Below are 23,851 nucleotides of genomic sequence, written 5' to 3' on the forward strand. Positions count from 1 at the left end.
AATTTATCAGCAGCCTGACTCAGTCCAAAAATTGATCATGCTCTTGAGTATCAAATAAAACATCGGGAGACTTAAACCCTATATGCAGATCTAGGTGATAGCCAATTTTTAATGACTTTATGAGAAAGTTAATGCTGAAAAAGTTATAGATCCTTTGACTTCGGCTCATGACGCATGACCTTGAATAAAGTTTATTACACATTAAGGACAAGGGTAACCATAGTATTAATTTTTTTCAGTAATTTAAGCGTTTTGAAATTGTAGTCTGAACATTATATCCTACACCCCAGAGATCCATAGTTATTTACCTAGACACAATTTTTAAATTACATTCAAGGGTGCGTATCATTACCGCTACATTTTCAAAATTTTCATTACCGCTACATAGTCATTACCGCTACAAAAACAAATTACATTACCGCTACATATAAAAGTATACATTACCGCTACATAGACTTTTTCGTTAGCCAGACACTTGAATGTGTAGAGATTGATGTAAAGTACAACAATATTCAAATATTTGATTTTGAAGCAGTTTATGCTTACATTGCAGCAACCTAACGTTTTATTTGACACTGTCATATATTTTACATGTATCTGTCAACATTGCTAAAAATTAGAATGAGAACTGTAAAATATCGTGCTGAATTCTTTGTGAAAGCTTTGTGATTGGAACTCATATTCCATACCTGGCTGATTCCATATGTAGCGTAATGAGTTGTTTTCGACCAAAAAAAAATGTAGCGGTAATGATCGGTCGAAAATTTGGAAAAATGTTGCGGTAATGAGTTGAACTAGAGGTACTGTGAGCAACGAGCTCACTAAATGATACCCCCTGCTTCCCATATGAATATAATGGCAGCATCCATGTTTTGCTATGGGAAACCCAAATATGTGTCAGATCAAAAGTACAATAGGAGGTGCACAATGGCAATATGTAATAAAGATTCTATGAAAGTTTCATCAAATTTCATTCAGTGGTTTGATAGGAGTTGCGGATAAGAGATGGGTACCCCAAAGCGTAACAGACAGACGGACATACAGACAGATGGATGGACATACCGATTATTATATACCCTCCCGCTTTTCAAGCGGGGTTTTAAATATTTAGCGATGTAGCGGTAATGTTGACCTCATATGTTTGAATCATAGGTGCTTGGTTACAGGATTAGGCCTTTCAACTGCCGCTAGGGGTCGGTGTTATGAACGATAACTCACTGCTGAAACTTGTTTAGAGCAGGCTCGGGGTATCTAACTGTTTACACGCAAGGCAGTTTTTAGCATTTCCCAAGTATTTCTTTGCTCTCAGTAGAATCCAGTGGTTTTAAAATTTAGCACCAATGTTAAACTTATTAACTGTGTAGTTGCGGACACCGGTTTACTGCATATAATTAAAATTTTTAATTAAAACAAAAAGTGAAATCTACCCTCCTTCTCAGTTCTAACCTATTTAAATTTTTATACTCGGTCGTTCCCCTTCGTGCTTAGTAACACAAATAAGATGATCAATTGTTGCATTTACTTGTAAAAATATATATATTTACAAAGGAAGCGAAAAAGAGCGAACACAAAAAACATTATATTAAATTTTCTTCTTCATAATAATCGTCAAAGAGGGTTAAAACTATTGAATATAGTCTGTTCCCCATTCATTTGACCCTGTTATTTCAGGTAGAGTGAAGGCATTCTCTTTCTCTTGGTCAAAACTTTTTGTGTACAAAACAATGTAAGGAACCGTTTTGTGTATATAACAATACCAATGCTGAAGCAGCCTATATGTCATTTTTATAAACGATAACTCATAAATCAGCACTAAGTTGGTCATTTTACACACCTGAGTTACCTGTCCTTAAACACAACATCGGAAAAGTCAATTATAAATGATTAAACTTTTTAATGTGGTAATTAAAAGTATGCATAAGATATTATCTTTTTTGATAATTTTATGTACCTATAAATCTATCTATACAATGTTTTTTACCATATGTACAACTTGAAAAATTAGTTGAAAGGCCTAACAGGATGGTGTATTTTGTGTATTATGTGTTTTTCTATGTATGTCTGAATACCCTCATTAAAATAAAAATAAAAATTTGCCGAAATTAGCATGTTTTAAAAAATGTCATATTTAAAACCTTCTTTTTATATACAGTAAATATGACATTTTTTAAGACGTGCTAATTTCGGCGAATTTTTATTTTTATTTTAATGAAGGTATTCAGGCACACATAGAAAAACACATAATACACAAAATACACCATCCTGTAACCAAGCGCCTATGATTAATGATAAGAAAACATCATTGGTTGCAAACTATAGTACGCAGCAGCATACCTAAAGTTTTAATTTTAGAATCTGTCAATTAAGAGTTCAAACAATTTATTCTACAATCAAATATCCTGCTATGGACTCATTACAATTTTGTTATATTAAGAGGGGTAGTCAGACTTTCTTATATTTTGAGTTTGCTACAAATTTTAGAAAATACATGTAAAATTCAATCACAATCAAATACAAAGCACTCTCTTCTGTAGTGTATCATTTTATTATTTATTTCTAACAGATGTGGAACAATGCAAATCTAATTTAACATTAAAAAAGGCATTTCAGTTTTTTAGTTGGGTGGCCAAGTCCACTGATTCTTTGGTGCCTCTCCTACTAATGGTTCCCATGGTTTCCACTTTAACATATTCCTAGATAACATAAGCTCTCTTTCTGCAGAAAGCAGAGACTCCTCAACATGAGTATCTCCCAACTTTGCTTCCAACTCTTTAACATCCTCTATTGATTTTACAAGGGCGAGCTTTTGACGGTACATTGGTTCAGTATGCTGGCGATACACACTTTGTGCTGGAAGTTTGACGAGAGTTTGTAAAAGTTTATCATATATTATTGTTAACCTCTTTTGAGGGTGATCCACTTTCATCATACCAGTCAGGCCAGTGCCTACTTTCCTCATGTATGGGTATGCCATCTCCCTGCTAGGAAGGTTGCCTGCCTCAGGTAGCTTTAAATTAAAAATGAAATTTGTGTCTATTATCACGTCTAAATTAATTACTTTATCTTCTAACAACATGAACACATGTACAATAACACTGAAATTTGAATAACATTCAAAGTTCAAGAACTGATATGAAATTAACCATTCCAGTTTTGTGGACTAGCTGGGTTTATTTATGAAGCAGAGTGGAGTTGTCATTGTTTGATAAAAGGGGGGGGTATACCTTCAGCTGCTATATAAATCCTCACTTTTTTCTTATACACCTGTATCTCAAAATTGTGCATCATCTCATGCAAATTCATGTGCTATAAATTGGCTCAATCGGTTTGTTTTACATTAATTGTGCGCAAATCTGCTAAAGTTCTGTCATCCCTAATATAATCCTAGATTCCCGACTCTAACCCCTGCTTTTGTGCCATGTGCAAGGGAGACGTCACAATAAAAAAACAGAGTTTAGAGTCAGACGCATCTTGGATTACCCTACTGGGAGGACAATCAGCAAGAATGAGGTAAAACAGATATCATTTCAGTCTATCTAATGCATGGAGATCATTCCTTTGTCTTTGTCTTTTAAAAAAAAATTACATTGCATCATTATCTCTCAAGCTCACCTAAGCTGGAAAGTATTAACTTACTTATGGTAAAATCCCCTATTTTACTACAATGATCAGAGATGAGATGGGAAAATTATTATGATCAATACACAACATCATGTAGCTATGCAAGACAATGACATGCAAAAATTTATCGATGTCTATGATTATTGAAGTATGATACACTGTTTGATTTAAACATAATTTTAACAGTACTCAACATGCTCAAAGGGATTGGATACAAGTTCCAACAACATACACAGTTCTCTCAGGATAACATAGTTATCAAGTTATTGATGAAACATTAATTTATTAAATGTATACTGAAAAGAAAAACAGCATGATAATGTCCTGATTTTTTAACACTTACTAGAAAATAACTGTCAGCTCCAAGTTATTATCAAGGTCAGTAATTGTGAATTATCGTTCCTGATTCTTAATATGTTAAAAATACGTTGATTGGTTGACTTTCGAGAAATATCCAATGGATGAAGGCGTAAGACAGGGAAGGTTGTTGGAGACTCTTTGTGGTTTCCTTAAACAGAAGAGTCCAGTAAATTGTGGAAGATGTCAAGAAATTTATTTTCAAAAGATTTTATACAAGTAATTTATGATCAGAAGTATTTTTTGTAGATATACAAGTGATTGTTTTCTTGTGATATAACAATAATCATTTGAATCTTCGATTTAGAATTTGCATGTTTACATAATTTTCCCGAATTGCCTCTATAATTTCTCCAGCGTTTCCTCTATCATATGTCATTGTGTTGTCAATAAATTAATTGAATTATATGCTTTATATCTAGGTTTTATGTCATTTCAATAATGCCAAATATTTCTTAAGAAAATTTTTACAAAAGAAAGTATACCCAAACATTTAGCTTGAACAAACTTGAAACAATTGCACAAGTTAGAAGTAGGATACTAATCTGTTTAGTGTGTTCAAGTAATTTTTAATCATTTACATTGCAAATCTCACACATTGACTCAGAACACCTTTAACATTGTGGGTTCCACATTTGGTTATTTTTATATAGATAATTTCGTTTTTTTAAATTGTTAAGATGACAGGTTCCCGTCTTTGTATTTCTTTAAAATCTACCAAAAATATTTAATATATTTATTTTATGATTCTGATCATTCCTAAACTGTTTAAAATTTCTGTTAGAAAAACAGGGACTGAAAAAGCCCATTGCCCAATGCCTGAGGCAAGAGAATTTTAGGGGTGGTCAATTTTTATTGTCCAAGACCTGATGTCAAGTGACCTGTTTTCTTGATTTAAATATCTTAGTTTTACAACTACAGTCAAACTTGTCTTAGCGGCCACCCGAAATCAACGGCCACTTGCAGTCAGCGGCCACTTTACCCGAGAATTTACTGCCCAAAATTGATTTTTATCATATATATTTTAACTGGAAAACAAATAAACGGCCATCCTGTGTAATGCGGCCAGCGGCCAGGTAAATCCTCCCCCAACAGCCTTATTGACACTGTAATAGGCGGCCATTTCGTCACTTGTTGCGATTCTATCATCTTTTAAATGTTTTGGCTTGGGTAAATATATCCTCGATAGTCAATTAAACCTATTAAGGCAAGTAAAGAAATTGCTTTTAGATACGCTGAACTCGGTTTGTGTTTATGATAAAAAAAATATTTTTCCTGTTAGATCAATTTGTAATTATTTTTCAAGATCGCCGATTGAAAAATCAAAAGAATTTTATTACTGTACAATTGATACTTTCCTCTAGCTAAAGAAATTCACACCTTTTAGATTTTGTTTCCATGTAGAAGCCCTAATTGCTACTCTTGTAAAAACAAAGTGCTTCATATGGCATGATTATCTCGTGAATTTCACTATCAAGTCTGAGAGGATCGATAGGGATTAGTCACGCTCTACTGCATTTGACACCTGTGTTATGGAATGATTTTCAACTGCGTAAATATATATCTCTGGTCAACTGGTTAATTTTATTTGTGTGTCTGTGTATTTTATATAGAAATTCTGACAGCTAAACAATAAAATTAATCAATCTTTATTAACTTCAGCAAGTAAGTTAATTACCAATGTTGATTAAGTTGGGGGGGGGGTCACTACTGACTATCTTTTTAACATATGTAAGTGAAATTTTTATTGACATATTTTACTTAAATTGCTATGATTTATTTTATTAACCATTAAACTATTTTTGTGTATTTTTTCTTTATAAAAAGGATAATAGTCAGGCACTGTATGTATTTCTTCAAATGAAAATTAAAAATTTTTTTTTCAATAATTCAATGTAACAACAGCACACTTATGAATGCTAGATGTTTAACTAATATGTAGGAACAGAAACACGCACAAAACCTTAAACATTTCGAATTCTTTAATATTCTTTTTAAATGAGCTTTAATTATTATATATACACATAAAAAGCTTTTGTGAAAGTGAACTGTTTAATTATGATTAATTAATTAAATTGTAGTGCTAGATGTTGTTTATTTATTGACCAAATGTCCTTTTCGAGGGCAAACTGGAATAAGAGACCAGTTATAAACATATAGGAAGCGGGGGGTATCATTTAGTGAGCTCATCGCTCACAGTACCTCTAGTTGATTTAAATATCTTAGTTTTACAACTATAGTCAAAGGATTTTCATGATCATATTGACTTTCCACTTTATGAAGTAGATAATTAATTTCTGATGAGGCCATTGATAATTGAGGTAGGGTGAGTGAATTTTGACTGTGCACTTGCCTTTGGGCAATTAAGGGATTAAAAATCTATTTGTCAGCCCTTGGAAATATATTTGCACTAAAAGTTGAGAATTTTATAGATTACACCATTCTCTGATATCTGGAATATATTTTTGGTCATATACTTCAATTCATTAAATTGTTGCGAAAAATTACATCACATGTCATCTGATGTAAAAGCCATGTATGGTAAAGTTTTGTGAAGTTGAAGTTCAGTTAATTGCATATCAAAAAGATCTTTCTATTTGTTTGTTTGTTTTTTGTTTTTTTTTAATAATATTTTGATTAAGATAGGACTTTTCTGTAAATTGCACAACTTAAAATCATTAAATCAATAGCATTTCAAAGATATTCGAAATTTAAAACAATAATCGATTCATAGACAGACTCTACAAAAATAACTGGAATTAGGTTTAAAGTCAATTGAACTATAGAAACATGAAATTATTAAAGTTCAAAATCAGTAAAAAATATAATTTTCATATTTTTAGCTCACCTGAGCCGAAGGCTCAAGTGAGCTTTTCTGATCAAAATTTGTCCGTTGTCTGTCGTTGTCGTCGTTGTCGTCGTCGTTGTTGTCGTTAACTTTTCACATTTTCATCTTCTTCTCAAGAACCACTGGGCCAATTTCAACCAAACTTGGCACAAAGTATCCTTGGGTAAAGGGGATTCAAGTTTGTTCAAATGAAGGGCCACGCCCTTTTCCAAGGGGAGATAATCATGAATTTGTTAAAAATTAATGGCATTTTTAAAAAATCTTTTCTCCAGAACCTCTGGGCCAGGAAAGATGAAACTCATGTGGAATCATCCCCAGGTAGTGTAGATTCAAGTTTATTCAAATCATGACCCCTGGGGCAAGGGTGGGGCCAAAAAACCCAAGTTTTACATAGGAATATATAGGAAAAATCTTTAAAAATCTTCTTCTCCAGAACCACTAGGACAAAGATGAAACTCATGTGGAAGCATCCTCAGGTAGTGTAGATTCAAGTTTGTTAAAATAATGACCCCAGGGGCAAGGATGGGGCCAAAATGGCCGACCCAAGTTTTACATAGGAATATATAAGAAAAATCTTTAAAAATCTTCTTCTCCAGAACCACTGGGCTAGGAAAGATGAAACTCATGTGGAATCATCCTCAGGTAGTGTAGATTCAAGTTTGTTCAAATCATGACCCCCGGGGCAAGGGTGGGGCCAAAATGGCCGACCCAAGTTTTACATAGGAATATATAGGAAAAATCTTTAAAAATCTTTTCCAAAACCATTGGGCCAGGAAAGATGTAACTCATGTGGAAGCATCCTCGGGTAGTGTAGATTCAAGTTTGTTCAAATCATGACTCCCGGGGCAAGGGTGGGGCCAAAATGGCCGACCCAAGTTTTACATAGGAATATATAGGAAAAATCTTTAAAAATCTTCTTCTCCAGAACCACTGGGCCAGGAAAGATGAAACTCATGTGGAATCATCGTTAGGTAGTGTAGATTCAAGTTTGTTCAAAGCATGACCCCCGGGGCAAGGATGGGGCCAAAATGGCCGACCCAAGTTTTACATAGGAATATATAGGAAATATCTTTAAAAATCCTTCTCAATTACCACTGGGCCAGGAAAGATGAAACTGATAGGGAAGCCATCCTCAGGTAGTGTAGACAAAAATATGACCCCCGGCCCTGGGGATAGGGTGGGGCCAAAATGGCCGACCCAAGTTTTACATAGGGATATATAGGGAAACCTTTTAAAATCTTCTTTTTAAGTACTTCAAAGCTATGATTAGTGATACCCGGGGTATTTATATGGAATCATCCTCAGGTAGTGTAGATTCTAGTTTGTTCAAATGAAAAATAAAAATTTCAGGTGAGCGCTGTGGCCCCTGGGCCTCTTGTTTAGATTGCTCACAGTTAATTTCTTTCACCTTTTTCATAATATATTTTACAGGGATTTTATTTGCATTGCCAAAATTGTCGTAGAGCCTTGGGATGCAGCAGCCAGTTACAAATATTTATCACACAAGTGAAAAGTCGAGTAAAAATTCCCAGAAGACACATGGCAGCTCAATCTGGAACACCAGCAAGGAAGCCAACACCAATCAAATTTAAAACTATCCCCAAACCAGAGGTCAAAACTGATGAACTTGGTACAGTGTCCAAAATTATTCTTGCAGTAAGTTAAAAACAAAAAAATTCACAATAAATTTGAGACGTTGTGATCTTTTAGACTTATTAGAATATTTAGCAATCATGCAATATTTACTATTTTAGTCAGTCAGTTATTCCAAAAGAAAATATTCAAGTTGAATTTCAAACAATATAAGGCATTTGCAAACTACTACTAACTATTATATAAACTGTAAAAGCACAAGTATTCATGGGGGGTTAAATTTTGTTTATTTCGTTGTTAACAATTATCAACGAAATTAAATCCCACACAAAATTTTATATGACTATATTTTAAATAGGGTTACTTTCAAAACAACGATATTAAATGCCAACGAAACTATTTTTGATGACAAATCAATGAAATTTTATCCCAACGAATATTTGTGGAATATTTGTGCTTCTACAGTATTTATTATACACTTGAAACATAAATAAGAATACACAATCAAAAACTTCGATATTTTGACACAGGGAGAGAGGAAAAAAACTGTCAAATAGTCAAGGTATTCATTTTTTTTTTTTGGAGGTGATATTATGTGAAATTATGTATGTACTTTTTCAGATGTTTCCCCTAACAGCCTACGGGTTGGCATACTGGCAGTATGAGAGAAAAAAATGGAAGCAGAATCTTTTGGATCTCATTGATGAGAGAGCAGGTGCTACACCAGTGCCACTTACAGAGCTGTGGGTTATTTTTATCAGGCTTATTTTACTTTTAAAAAGATTGAATTTTCTGTTAATATTAATTCTATTTTTTTTTCCTGGAATAGAATGACGAGAGGGAATCTTAGTGACTTGGAATATACCCCAGTATGGCTGGAAGGAGAATTTGATCACAGTCGCGAAGCATTGATTGGGTTCCGCCCTAATTTTCAGCCAGATAGGACTCCTAAAGGATTCAAACCTAATGGAGGTCTTTGGATAGTCACTCCATTTAAATTGAAAGACACTGGGTGCGTAAATAAAATTGCTGTTAGACAACAAGCCTCTCTGAGTTTGTTAAGATAAGGTTAAGATGAGCAAGTCATTTATTTTCATGTATTTTATCAATGTGTATGCATATAACAATAAATTTTTAACTTCTGTATTTTTTTGTAATTTGAAAAAAAAAATGTAGCCGGGAAGTTTTAGTAAATCGAGGCTGGGTTCCAAGAGCCTGGATGGATCCAGAAACAAGAGCAGAAGGGCAGATAACTGGGAATGTAAAAATATCGGGAATGATAAGAGCTGCAGAAAAGGTTTGTATGCCCAGATATCTAAATGTATATTAATAGTTTGATATGGTTTACCTTGATGTAGATGTTTATATTTAAAATTGATATTAATGAATGAATAAACCCAAAGTACATGTACATGTATAGTATAGTCAAATCTCATTTTTTTTTAACTGGAAGGGACTGAGATTAATACTTTGATATATCCTAGGATTATTTTTAATTTCCATCCAAAAAGTATATTTGGGGACCTACATGGCAAAACTTGGGCTCTGTCATTCTTACAGTTTCTTTAGATCTCTTTTTATCTACAACTTCTCCTATACTATTTCATAAAACATGAGGTTTCACAGAAATTTTATTACTTAGTACATGTACCACTGCACACATTTTATTTTTTTTTTAGTTTTAAAGGGACAGATATTTGAGATATCCCAAAGGAAAATATCGGACTAAATTAGTACATGTATAATACTTTAACAGTGATAAAATGATGAAACAACATTTTATTTCTTGTTCATAACAAATGTACTAGTTTTCAGTTTTGTCCAGTCCTGTAGAAATTTCACATAAATGGTTCTATTTAAAATACTTTACTAAATTCTGTAAGAAACTAAAGAATATCTATTTATTTATAAATTTATTTTATTTCAGAAAAATCCTCTTGATATAAATCCTATACAGGACCCTAAGAACCCGCGGCTGTTCAGCTACCGTGACATTCCACTGATTGCTGGTTATCTAGGGACTGATCCCGTGTTCATAGACTGTGATAATGGTAAAAAATTACACTGGTACAAATACAAATAGAGAATATACAGTCAAAAGTTCCTGGAATTATCGCCATTCGATTCATCGCCATTTTCGCAATACCGCCATGATATCCCAAGAACGTTTTTCCAACTATATAAAATTCTCTTTATAACGCCAAATACCAATAAGGTCACGTGAGCTTTCTGAAAATGGATAGTTGTGAAACCAAACGTCCATTTTTAAGTGTCAATTATCTCGATAATACCGCCACAGGTGCGTGCAGTCAGTGAAGCGCGGCTAATTTGTTGACGCTATCCCTGTTGTTAAGCATGCAAAGCCAGTCAAGGTACTCGCAATTAAATAATTAAATTAGAATTAAATGAACAAGTAATTTTAATATGAGCTGTTACAATGATTTTGTTCTGTTGTTTTGTTTAAAAAAAAATTATTTCGTCACAGCTTCGCCACGAAAGCGATAGTTGTGAAAGTACGCCGAATACGATATAATTTTGATGAACTCTTATGTAAACGATGCAAAGTTTGCTTAATAATGATTATACGGCATAAATTTTGAACGTTTCACGAACAATGATGCCATAAACAATTGATTTATTCAAGAAACTAAAGATGAACAATATATTACGACTAATAAACAAAATATTTAAAATCAGTAAAACCCACATACAAAGGTTTACATGCACATCAAACACACATGTACGTACATTTTTTATTTCTATAACACTGCACATTTTGTTGTAAAGAAATTGTACATAAAAAAAATACTTGAAGTATTTTAAAATTTAGAAATATGTTTTGCATAAATGTACATGTAATTATAAGAATATGTAAACGCTTTATGGTATTTTTTTATTTAAAATTTCCTAAAATATGAAAAATTCAAATCATTGTAATTCGTTATACCGCCATGATTTCTTATAAATTATAAAAAGGAAATTGGCGAACTTTTGGAATTAACTGTACAAATAATTTAGCTAAATATAAAATTGAGATGTTATGCCCACCTCATGAGTAAATCACAGTGAATGTATTTATAATGGATTTACATAGTGAAATGATTTTAATACTTTTGTAATGAAACAAGTATGTATGCCTCTCTTTTCATTTTGTTACATGTATTATGGTATTTTATACTCTTGTTACTTTCAATAACTTCAACCATTCTTTGACAACAATACTTGAATAATTTTATGTTTACTGTATACACATGTAGCTGCAATGTTAAATTTGCTGCATTTTTTATTTATTGACAGAGAGTAGTGTAAAAGGAGGGCCTATAGGGGGACAAACAAACCTTAAATTTAATAACAGACATATGGAGTACATACTTACATGGTAGGTAAATCGTCAACATATTCTGAATAAATGGGCCATTAAAAGGCTTTACTCTTGTGCATATGAGTATTTTCATGTTGATTCAATTTTACATGTATTTTAAAAATTACTAAGGCTTTTATGAACGTTTTTATGCACCTGGATTGATAGATACAAGGCGTATATTGTTTTTGTCCTGTCTATTTGTCTGTTTATCTGTTTGTCTGTCTGTTGTCAACTTTAACCTTTGCCATAAATCATTGACCATGAAAGATAGAGACTTTATAGTTTGCAGCTAAGTGTAAAGTTTCACGTTGCATCACGATCTTGTTGACAGCTGCACTCAAGATAAATTGTACATGCCTCCTAACTACAAGCTTTACGACTGGAACTTTCTTCTTATCCCTGATTGGTTGCTCGTGCAACAGACTATTTTCATGTCAATGTTGATAATTTGAGTTGACCAATCACGTAAATTGTTTACGCTGGATGCATCGTGATGTAACTTGAAACTTTACACTTAGCTGCAAACAATAATATTTGATATGCATGCTCCAGTTATTAAGCTCTTTCAAATAACACCAAGGTGTATGACTTTTTGACCTTGACTGTGACCTATATATTAAAAATAGCTTTTTTTGAACTTTAGCCAAAACTTTGGAACCATGAGAGATAGAGACTTCAAATCTAATATGCTTACTTCACTAATTAAGTCCAATGTCATTGATCTTGTGACTTGACTATGACCTATATGCTAAAAATAGCTTTTTAGAATTTTCGCCATAGCTTTTGAAGCATAGGAGATAGAGACTTCACATTTTATATGCATACTATACTAATCAAGTCCTTTCAAATGAAACCAAGGTCAATGACCTTGTGACCTTGACTGTGACCTATATGCTAAAAATAGTTTTTTGGAACTTTGCTGCCACCGGGCACATTGGTTTCACAAACACATCTTGTTTCTATTGGTTAAGGATATATTATATCTGTTAAATGTATGTATTTTTATAGGTTGTCATTGGCGATAGGTATGTCGGTTCTATGGTACAACAGGGCTTTCCCCAGAACAATGGCTACAAGATATACCAGAAAACGCACCTGATGATTTGTTTCATATGAAATGATTAAACAGTTTTCTTTAAATATTAAATGTCTAATGTTATTGCTCTTGATAGTTTTTTTTTCTTACTTATTTTTTAAGCTCTTTTGAGACAAGTATCAAAGTTAATGATAGAGCTTAGCTGTGGTGAGATTTTTTTTTTCTAATGTAGGTCACATCTCAAGATATCCTTTGTCAGTAGTTATCAAAGTCAAATGTCATAGGTATCTTTTAGCAATGAGATTTCACTTAAATTTAAATGCCATCATTAATTTTTTGTTTTTTTGATTTACTCCAACCTAAATTTTTAAGGTGGTTAGGGAGGTAGGCAGATTTTTTTTGAATTATCTATTGTATTGATAATTAGACTGGCTGAAAATAATTCTACATTTAACGTCACCTCAAAATTTCAAAACCTATGAGGGTGGAAGGAAAAAATTAAATGAACAAAATTTTCAAGAAAATGAGTCTCTACTCATTTACATTAATTAAAGTGCTGTTAATACAGGCGCGTAGCTTCGTTTTTGAAAGTGGGGGGGCCAGCCACAGAAAATTTTTCTTTTTTACTTTACTCACCTAAAAAAAGTTGACAAGCAAAAAAAAAAAAAAAAATTAAAAAAAAAAAAACAAAGTCGAAAATCCTATTTCGTGTGTGGGTGGGGTGGGGGGGGGGGGGGGGGGGGGGGGGGGGGGGGGGGGGGGGGGGAGAGGAGGTAAACTTTTTCTCAGTGTCAACTACTTTCAGTATCAATTCTAATACTACATTTTCTGTACATCACATTTAACATTAATTAAAGTGCTGTTAATATTTGTAATCATGTACATGCTTCTGGTTAAATAATCATTTTCAGTAAATCTGATTTTAAAATGATAGAATGATTGAACTCAGCTCAAATATACCCCACAGAGGGCCTAAGTATTGTCTATTTCTATGGAATGTAGTGTTATTTGCTAAAAGGTAGGAGCAAACCAGAACAGAAACATTAAAGAAACAAGAGGCTCATGGGTCACATCGCTCACCTGAATAACTTAAGCCATGCTGTTCTTATAACTAGATCCCCACTGTTAATACCTATTGTGACCTTGCCCTACCCTGGGGGTAGTGATTTGAATAATTAAGAATCTACACTACCCCAGGATGCTTCCTTATAAGTTTCAGCTTTTCTGGTTCAGTGGTTCTTGAGAGGAAGATTTTTGAAAAATTTTCCTATATATGTAAAATTTGGATTCCCTGTTGAGGCCCCGCCCTACCCCTGGGGGTCATGATTTGAACAATTAAAAATCTACACTACCCAAGGATGCTTCCACTTTAGTTTCAGCTTTGCTGGCCCAGTGATTCTTGAGAAGAAGATTTTTGAAATTTTTCCCTATATATTTCAATGTAAAACAGTCTTGAATTCTCTATTACGGCCCTGCCCTACCCACCAAGGATCATGATTTAAACAATTTATAATTTACACTACCCCAGGATGCTTCCCCATAAGTTTCAGCTTTCCTGGCCCAGTGGTTCTTGAGAAGAAGATTTTTTAATGACCCCATCCTATTTTTGTCATTTCTTGATTATCTCCCCTTGGAAGGGAACTTGGCCCTTCATTTTGACAATTTTAAACTTCCATTTATTCAGGAATGCTTTGTACTAAGTTTGGTTAAAATTAGCCCAGTGGTTCTTTAGAAGAAGTTGAAGATGTGAAGAGTTTACAGACGACGGACGGATGACGGTCAGTGGGTGATCAGAAAAGCTCACTTGAGCTTTCAGCTCAGGTGAGCTAAAAAGGTGGATTTGTTTGTTTTTACAAAGTTCCAATTTCTCCCAAACATGTGCGCGCGAGTGACGTTAAACGTTGAATTAACTTTGGAACAGCCTTATCATAAAAAAAATCACATAACCTAGAAATTCAACATCGATCAGCATCCCTGACCCAGTGGCCAAGAATTTCACAATATTAAAGAATTTAACTATGCAAACAGACACGGATACCTACTCTACAACAGTAGGCCGGAAACCCTTGGCTAGCGAAGAATAGGGCAGATCAGACACGGCGCCAAGTCAAAAGTATCTCGCCGTGAACCTCTAGCATGCTGGAGTAATGTTGAATATACATAAATTCACTCCTGGAAATCAAGTAGGCAAACTAAGAGAATTATAATGATTAGCAATAAGGGTGCCTTTTCTAATTTGTTAGATTCATACCTCTTGGGTCAGGTGTTACAACAGTACTCACATTGACGGTATAGCGAAAATACATTAATTCTCCGAAAATCTCCTCCTGAATTACCTCCTGAATACTGAACAGTCAGACCACATCAGCTGACGAATGGATGCATGGTGACCCCCCCCCCCCCTTTCTGAGAATTTTAATAAGGCACAAAAACTTATCAGCTTTTGTTAAGATTTAGAGATAGGCCTTCTACGGTAACTTTAACCTTCCCGGCTGATGCTTGGATACCTTAATGGTCAAGTATACTTGTTTAAAACGTACGAAAGCCCAATGAGCTCATTTTTGTAGGTAAAAAAATAATTTTTTTGCGTTGTAACGCGAAACTTTTATTTTTTTAACCTACGATAATGAGCTCAATAGGTTTTCGTAAAAAAGAAAGACAAATAGAAAAAATTATATTTTAAAAAAGGTGAGACATAAATATCTTATATTTTTACACTTAAAAATATTATTCAAAGATCATGAAGAGTCAAAGTTATTATGACGGACGTCATTTATATAATTATATGGGAAGCGGGGGTGGGGGTGTTATCATTTAGTAATACTAAACCTCTATAGTTCTAAAATACCGGTTGATTTAGTCAATCATACCATTTCATTCTCAAGACCCTTAATTAACACAGGCACAGCATAGGGTACGGAAAACGGAACAGAAAATATGTAATGCCGCACATATATACTGTATGTATATATATAAGATATCGTTGTGGTACATAATATAGATGAATGGGGGGTGGGGGTGAAAAGGTACCTTTTGGGGGACCATTCTGGTCAAGCTATAGTTCGTAAAATGCATGTAGAGGTTTAAGAGTGGATCACTATATTTTCTCAAAATTATTATCACGTCTTAATTCCCCATCAAAACAATCATTTTGTTATTCTGTACCATCATTTTGTGCTGTTTTGCATAATGTGGCCGTGCTATCATTTCTCTATCCCGGTTTCAGGTCCTGGCTGTGGATTGCATCAACAGTCCTGTAGTTACATGTAATTTATTTTGTAACTTTTAAATATACACCGTGTATTATTTCATCATTTAACAGTTGCCATTTATCTTTGTCTTGCATACAATTTTTTAATTCATATAATAGTATATATATTTCTTTCGCCATAAAGTCGATACTTTTTTTATTGGAAATTTTTAATAATATTTGAATATAAACCCGCATAATACTTTTTTAAAATATATTTTTGGCAGTGTGTTATCAAATCAATTATTCATTTGGTGTAAATTTATCAGTTTCTAGGAAGCTCCTGGTAAATTATTTACTGTAGAATCATTCGTTAGAACATTTCAGGTTCATAAATACAAAATTAGACCGGCACTCTTTCTATTTAATTCACAAAGACTATTAACCTAAACAGACTTAGTCTTTTTTTTATTTTAGTGTATAGAATCGTTTAAAATTATAAGACTAATATATGCAAAATACACTTAATTTCCACATTTCCGAACTTATCCATGAAGACTGAGGACATAAAACACGAATTTCCAGATATTCCAAAGGCGGGGTCAAATGTCGAGTAAGCATTGCTCTAAAATAAAGTCAAAATCTTCTCTCTCTCTCTCTCTCTCTCTCTCTCTCCTTTTTTTAAATAAAAAAAAGACAAAGATAACACCGGTAGTTAATAATTTTAACCCATAGTGTTGTACTAGGCCCTAAAGTGGAATTTGGGCAAATGCGCTCTTGCAGTAGAAGTAGACTTTAGGGAAAAGTTTAAAGAAAAAATAATATCTCTCAAAATTAAATTTTTTAAAAATTAGACGTAGTATCATGATTACGGTGATATATTTTCTGCATACATTATGTTATAAAGTCGGGATCGGAAATCAAACAGGATATGACGCACTTGTCAGACCATTGTAGTAAATAAACCAACTTTACCAAGGCAAAGCCAAAGGTTAATGATATTTTTTCTCTTTTAGGCAGGAATAACGTGTTAATCATTCACGTTTTGAATTTAAATTGCTATGTTTTAGTGCATATTATGAACAACTCGCAAAATTCTCCACAAAATGAGACAGACATTCGAAATAACAACGATGAACTTGAAGACTTGATCAGCAAATGTGAAAATGCAGACGGGTCGAATCCACACGCACTGAGTTCTGCTGTCAGCTCCACGGTAGCGGCTGTCACCAGTATATTTAGATGGTCACCACAGCAGTAAGTGTTTAAAAAGAACCCAATCGCAGACACTCCTTTACAAATTACAGGTCGGAGAATTTCTTGGAATATTGGGAAAGGTTGATAATAAGGTCATTCTGTTATGATCAGCTGATTTCGAAATTCGGGTATTTAAATATTTTCTAAACTTATGTAAATTAAGGTTCTTTGGGCTCTTAAAAAACTAATTTAGTTTAAAAAATCAATAATAAATGTAATGCAAAATTTAATCAGAACTGTAATAATGACACATGTTAAGCCTGAAGGTAACTGATTTTATATTTATACAAAGGTGCATGTACACCTTTAGCATTAACATTATATATTCTATTTGTAATCAAAAAAATAAATTCATTATATTTTTATTTTCTTAAAGTTTTATCGTTTTGATTTTCAAATAAATTCCAGTCAAAGAAACATGAGAAATGGATTTTCATTTTCACCTAACTGATGGACATGTTGATCTTTTATAAATTGTTGAAGATTTAAGGAGATTATGACTATATTTGCATATATGTAAGTGCATCTTGCCATGACAGTTGTTTTGGGGGTAACTTTAAACTTTAACCCCCCCCACCCCCCAAAAAAAAGTCATATACATGTGGTTTAGACTTTAGAACAACCCTTTCTGTTTTAGAGTTTTGAAAAATCTAACTATTGGCATATATATATGAATTTAATTTCTCAGATGTAAATCTAGCTTTAATGAATTTAAATGAAATTGAAACTCCAACTAACTATTATTTGAGATTATTCTAGATTTTTAAAATAATTAAATCATGGGACCTGGAGTGTTAGTTCTGTGAAATATTATAACTTGGTTTTCTAATGCATATTACTGCATTATGTAGAATGATGTGCATTTGTGGTAATATTGTCTACCCATTAGATGAGGGTATGTAAAGTAACTCAGAAACTGTAACTTTTTCTTGTTGATCGAAGTTTGTTATTGATTGAGTAATTTAATAATAACCTTGTAGTCTACACAGCACCTCTCATATTCAATCCTGCTGGTTTGGCAATGTAGTGAGCTTTCACAATTGTTAATGATTTTATGTCATAGCAGCTGTTGAAAAGATTTAATGTAGCCACCATCACACAACAGACAGAATCAGATTTATATAGGTTAGCCCTTCCTCAGCAAAATTATAAAACACACAGCTGGTCATTTTCTAAAATGTGAATGTTTTTGGTAATATGACTGTGAAAGAAGCATTGCATAATGGTAAAATGAAAAAATATATAAAAATCGTACTTCATCAAAACTTGAAGAAAAAAAAAGAGGTTTGAAAGTTTTGGAATTTTTGGTTAATACAGTGTATAAATAAACACATGGGTATTTCAAAATCACATCATCGGCATGGTAAGCCTAACCCTAAGGATTAAAAATAATTAATGACAATGAACATGATGAAATAAAATGTTTTATTAGGCAGTCTACATAGTATATGGGTAAATTGATTCCAAAGGAAAACTGACCTAGCTTGACAATGTAGAATATATGCTGGTGTACATTTATATCAATCAGAGGCTAGGTTATTGGGTCTGCTATAATTTTTACTGCTATAATAGTACTCTTATGCAACAATAAATTGAGTGCCAAGTAGTCTGTATATTTGAACATATTGTCACATAATCTACACCTTATAAATCAATATTTATTTTTCAGCATCAGTAGAAAGAGATCTGCGGAATCGGACCAAGACTCCCAGAGTTCTGGCAGCATGAATTCGGACTCTCCAAGGTGAGTTAGTCAGCATTAAGGACCGGGACTTGATGCTTGGTATCAGGATACTTGTACAATACAATGTAGTAAGATCAGCAAAATGTGAATTTTATATTATAAATTGATTATAGATTACATTATGCCTACAGGTATGAAAATTTTTTCAGTAACTTTTTTTTATTATTTTGTAAAACTTATTTGATTTTCTTATATTTTCATATATTATTATTAAGACTGAATTTAAAATCTGTCAGCCCTGTTAAAAAGTTAGACAGGTAGTAATAATTCAGATCTTGTCACATGGAGTATTTAACCGTGTATTCTCTGAGATTTAATAAAAACTTACCAGTTTCTACAGTGAGTGTGTCTTTTAAAATTCAGTTTAAATTATCCTCAAATCCAAATTCATTGATGAAACCTACTTTAAATATTTAAAATACTAAATGAATATATAATTATATCATATCAGTGAATAAGAGTCATAGATTATGAAAAAGAAAATAGTAGATATATTTATTATAATTCTAAAAACTTAGCAATTTTTAATTATTTTTTTCAGTAAGTCGGGCATTGCCAAATTTTCCTCGGCTCCATACTCCCAGACTAGGACAGAGGTGAAGAAAGAGGACACAGAGGAACCTGCTGATTCCCTCCTTAATGTCACCAATAACATGTTCACCAACGGCCGGGAAATCCGACAGCGCCACAGCTTCAGCAGTAACTATGATGTACGGCGACACACCACAGAGTCCACAAAAGAATCGGAGCCTAATCCCAGCTCTGACAGCGTGTCCTGGGGTAAAAGCTCCGGGGTCAGTCTAGACAGAACAGATTCCAAAGCCTCCAAGTCCCCGACCCTCAGTGGGTCCGGTATATCCCGGGGGAAGTCTCTGTCATTCAGGGAATCATCTAGTCACAACAGAACACCCACCAAGTCAGCCGATAAATCTGACTCAGGCAGCAGGAGCAGTATTGAGTTTGTTCGAGCTCACTCGAGGGAACGCTCGTTTGAGAAGTCTCTGGAAAACATCATGGACAAATGTTCTGAGAAATCTGTAGAACTGAATGTCAGTCTAGAGTCTAAGAATGGGGTAATTAGTGATAGCAGTCGAGTAGACGACAGTCTTTCCTCCGTCAAGAAAAGCGCTGAAAAAGCTGACAAGAAAAAGAAAAATACTCCATGGTACACTGTAAGTATGAACTCTGTGTGTTCATGTGAATCTTTGTTAGTTTACACATTGCTTACATGAGGCCATGCTACAAACTCACCAATAGTTTTTTGAATTTTATTGCTTTTTTTCAGGCATCACAAGTAATTATGAATGGATAACATTTACTGATATATATGTATACATGTTCATATACAATGTTTTGTATTGGCTCAAAGCTAATATTTGTATAATCTCCAATATCTTATACTCTTATAGATCTATAAAACATTTGAGACTTAAATTAAAAAGAATTATGATAAAAATACATATAAAGCATGCTTTTGGAATGAAGAGCACATACATTAAACATTCGTGTCAAAAAATACATCTTGAAATACTTGGCAGAAATCTAAACAATGTTTCATTCACACATATACATACATACTTCAGGACTGTAAAAAGAACAACCTTGCAACAGATCTAGGTTTAAATATCGAATTAAAATATTATGTATGCATGCTTCTACATTAGAACTTTTTTAGCTCACCTGAGCCGTAGGCTCAAGTGAGCTTTTCTGATCACATTTTGTCCGTCGTCCGTCTGTCTGTCTGTCTGTCCGTATGTAAACTTTTCACATTTTCGACCTCTTCTCAAGAACCACAGGGCCAATTTTGACCAAACTTGGTACAAAGCATCCTTGGGTGAAGGGGAATTTAGATTGTCAAAATGAAGGGCCAAGTCCCCTCACAAGGGGAGATAATCAAGAAAAGATAAAAATAGAGTGGGGTCATTAAAAAAATCTTCTTTTCAAGAACCACTGGGCCAGAAAAGCTGAAACTTATGTGGAAGCATCCTGGGGTAGTGTAGATTCTAAATTGTTCAAATCATGACCCCCGGGGGTAGGGCGGGGCCACAATGGGGAATCCAAGTTTTACATAGAAATATATAGGAAAAATCTTTGAAAATCTTCTTCTCAAGAACCACTGGGCCAGAAAAGCTGAAACTTATGTGGAAGCATCCTGGAGTAGTGTAGATTCTAAATTGTTCAAATCATGACCCCCGGGGGTAGGGCGGGGCCACAATGGGGAATCCAAGTTTTACATAGAAATATATAGGAAAAATCTTTGAAAATCTTCTTCTCAAGAACCACTGGGCCCTTAGAGCTGAAACTTATTTGGAAGCATCCTGGGGTAGTGTAGATTCTAAATTGTTCAAATCATGACCCCCGGGGGTAGGGCGGGGCCACAATGGGGAATCCAAGTTTTACATAGAAATATATAGGAAAAATCTTTGAAAATCTTCTTCTTAAGAACCACTGGGCCAGAAAAGCTGAAACTTATGTGGAAGCATCCTTGGGTAGTGTAGATTCTAAATTGTTCAAATCATGACCCCCGGGGGTAGGGCAGGGCCACAATGGGGAATCCAAGTTTTACATAGAAATCTTTGAAAAATCTTCTTCTCAAGAACCACTGGGCCCTTAGAGCTGAAACTTATGTGGAAGCATCCTTGGGTAGTGTAAATTCTAAATTGTTCAATTCATGACCCCCGGGGGTAGGGCGGGGCCACAATAGGGAATCCAAGTTTTACATAGAAATATATAGGAAAAATCTTTGAAAATCTTCTTCTCAAGAACCACTTGGCCAGAAAAGCTGAAACTTATGTGGAAGCATCCTGGGGTAGTGTAGATTCAAAAGTGTTCAAATCATGACCCCCGGGGGTAGGGCGGGGCCACAATGGGAAATCCATGTTTTATATAGAAATATATAGGAAAAATCTTTCAAAATCTTCTTCTCAAGAACCACTGGGCCAGAAAAGCTAAAACTTATGTGCACATGGAAGCATCCTGGGGTAGTGTAGATTTCAAAATGTCTAAATTATGATCAGTGGGGTAGGGTGAGGTCGCAGTATGTATTTAAAGGGGGAAATCTGGTAAAGAACAGAATGGTCAAAGCTTCTCAGGTGAGCGATGTGGCCCATGGGCCTCTTGTTATAGCATGTTATAAGCATGAATTCATAGATGGAAAATGTAAGAATCCATTAGGATAACATGAATATATGCAGTAAAAATAATTTTCAGAATAAACAGAATCAATGTCTGCACAGTCTTGTTAAATAAATTAACTCCTGTTATCTTATATTCCCTTGTCTTCTATATATCTATAAACCATTTGAGACTTAAATGAATAGAAGCAAGATAACACATATTAAGTATTCATGTCTTTATTATTACAATTTTTGATTAAAATTTATTTTAATGATAAATGTTAGTGAAAGCAGGCAATTTTGGAAATATGATTGTGACAATATATTGCAGAAAAAATTCTGTGATGCATTTTCATGTAATCTCTGGAAGACTTATCTTAACACCAGTGTCATGAAGGACATAATAGTCCAATTTTATTTTCAAACAGATTGTATCTGATGTAGGTATAATTTTGAATTTGATAAACCTTAGCTTTTTTCTATATATGATATTGTTACATTATAGCACTTTCTCATAGATTGCTGAAGTTCCTCTTCAATATGTTGAGTGCACTATTACATACTGTATAACATACACATCTTGGTGGATAATTCATAACACAGAGCTTTGCAATAGGTCTCTTTTTTGTTCTTGAGAATTATATTTTTTAAATGTTTTTATAATGAGACTGAACTTTTTTTTTCTAATTTAGCAGTTTTGCACCAAAACATATATTAAAAGAAGGACATTTTCTGATCAAATTTTTCACTTGTCTGCATGAAACATTTAGCAATTTTAACTAAACATGGCATAGAGCATTTTTTAGCTCACCTGAGCTGAAAGCTCAAGTGAGCTTTTCTGATCACATTTTGTCTGTAGTCCGACGGTCCATCTGTCCGTCCGTCTGTCTAGCTGTCTGTCTGCAAACTTTTCACATTTTCGACTTCTTCTTAAGAACCACTGGGCCAATTTTAACCAAACTTGCCACAAAGCATCCTTGGGTGAAGGGGATTCAAGTTTGTACAAATGAAGGGCCAAACCCTCTTCCAAGGGGAGATAATTATGAATTAATGAAAAAAATTATGGTATCTTTAAAAAATCTTCCTCTCCAGAACCATTGGGCCAGGAAAGATGAAACTCATGTGGAAGCATCCTCAGGGAGCGTAGATTCAAATTTGTTCAAATCATGACCCCTGGGGATAGGGCGGGGCCACAATGGCCGATCAAAGTTTTACATAGGAATATATAGGGAAAATCTTTTAAAAATCCTTTTCTCCAGAACCATTGGGCCAGGAAAGATGAAACTCATGTGGAAGCATCCTCAGGTAGTGTACATTCAAATTTGTTCAAATCATGACCCCCGGAGATAGGGCGGGGCCACAATGGCCAATCAAAGCTTTACATAGGAATATGTAGGGAAAATCTTTTAAAAATCCTTTTCTCCAGAACCATTGGGCCAGGAAAGATGAAACTCATGTGGAAGCATCTTCAGGGAGCATAGATTCAAATTTGTTCAAATCATGACCCCTGGGGATAGGGCGGGGCCACAATGGCCGATCAAAGTTTTACATAGGAATATGTAGGGAAAATCTTTTAAAAATCCTTTTCTCCAGAACCATTGGCCCAGGAAAGATGAAACTCATGTGGAAGCATCCTCAGGTAGTGTACATTCAAATTTGTTCAAATCATGACCCCCGGGGATAAGGCGGGGCCACAATGGAAAATCAAAGTTTTACATAGGAATA

General features: G+C 34.0%; 3 protein-coding genes across 3 annotated transcripts in view; 2 read left to right on the plus strand and 1 right to left on the minus strand.

Annotated features, from left to right (window-relative positions):
* Positions 1-2,526: 2,526 nt before the first annotated feature.
* Positions 2,527-3,007, minus strand: LOC134270340 (NADH dehydrogenase [ubiquinone] 1 alpha subcomplex subunit 5-like). Its single transcript, XM_062752561.1, has one exon. The coding sequence runs from the start codon at positions 2,972-2,974 to the stop codon at positions 2,615-2,617; it is 360 nt and encodes a 119-aa protein (XP_062608545.1). The 5' UTR covers positions 2,975-3,007; the 3' UTR covers positions 2,527-2,614.
* A 1,046-nt stretch (positions 3,008-4,053) lies between these two features.
* Positions 4,054-12,947, plus strand: LOC134270338 (surfeit locus protein 1-like). Its single transcript, XM_062752559.1, has 8 exons — positions 4,054-4,197; positions 8,258-8,482; positions 9,041-9,162; positions 9,249-9,431; positions 9,596-9,716; positions 10,347-10,470; positions 11,717-11,798; positions 12,792-12,947. The coding sequence occupies exons 1-8, from the start codon at positions 4,162-4,164 to the stop codon at positions 12,880-12,882; spliced, it is 984 nt and encodes a 327-aa protein (XP_062608543.1). The 5' UTR covers positions 4,054-4,161; the 3' UTR covers positions 12,883-12,947.
* A 2,368-nt stretch (positions 12,948-15,315) lies between these two features.
* Positions 15,316-23,851, plus strand: part of LOC134270342 (protein Aster-B-like) — a 33,925-nt gene continuing 25,389 nt past the window's right edge. The window contains exons 1-4 of the mRNA XM_062752563.1: positions 15,316-15,355; positions 17,080-17,266; positions 18,936-19,010; positions 19,552-20,182. Coding sequence (XP_062608547.1) covers positions 15,331-15,355; positions 17,080-17,266; positions 18,936-19,010; positions 19,552-20,182 — 918 coding nt within the window. The 5' untranslated portion in view covers positions 15,316-15,330. The remainder of the gene's footprint in view (positions 15,356-17,079; positions 17,267-18,935; positions 19,011-19,551; positions 20,183-23,851) is intronic.

The sequence above is a fragment of the Saccostrea cucullata genome, unplaced genomic scaffold, assembly GCF_032062105.1.
Source record: "Saccostrea cucullata isolate Sc308-1 unplaced genomic scaffold, CSIRO_AGI_Scuc_v1 ctg203, whole genome shotgun sequence".
NCBI classification, from domain to species: Eukaryota; Metazoa; Mollusca; class Bivalvia; order Ostreida; family Ostreidae; genus Saccostrea; species Saccostrea cuccullata.

Coding starts and splice junctions, on each gene's coding strand:
- LOC134270340 (XM_062752561.1), bottom strand. CDS start 2,974: ATGGCATACCCATACATGAGGAAAGTAGGCACTGGCCTGACTGGTATG.
- LOC134270338 (XM_062752559.1), top strand. CDS start 4,162: ATGTCAAGAAATTTATTTTCAAAAGATTTTATACAA. Junction 4,198..8,257: donor TTTCAAAAGATTTTATACAA/GTAATTTATGAT, acceptor TATATTTTACAG/GGATTTTATTTGCATTGCCA. Junction 9,717..10,346: donor TGATAAGAGCTGCAGAAAAG/GTTTGTATGCCC, acceptor ATTTTATTTCAG/AAAAATCCTCTTGATATAAA.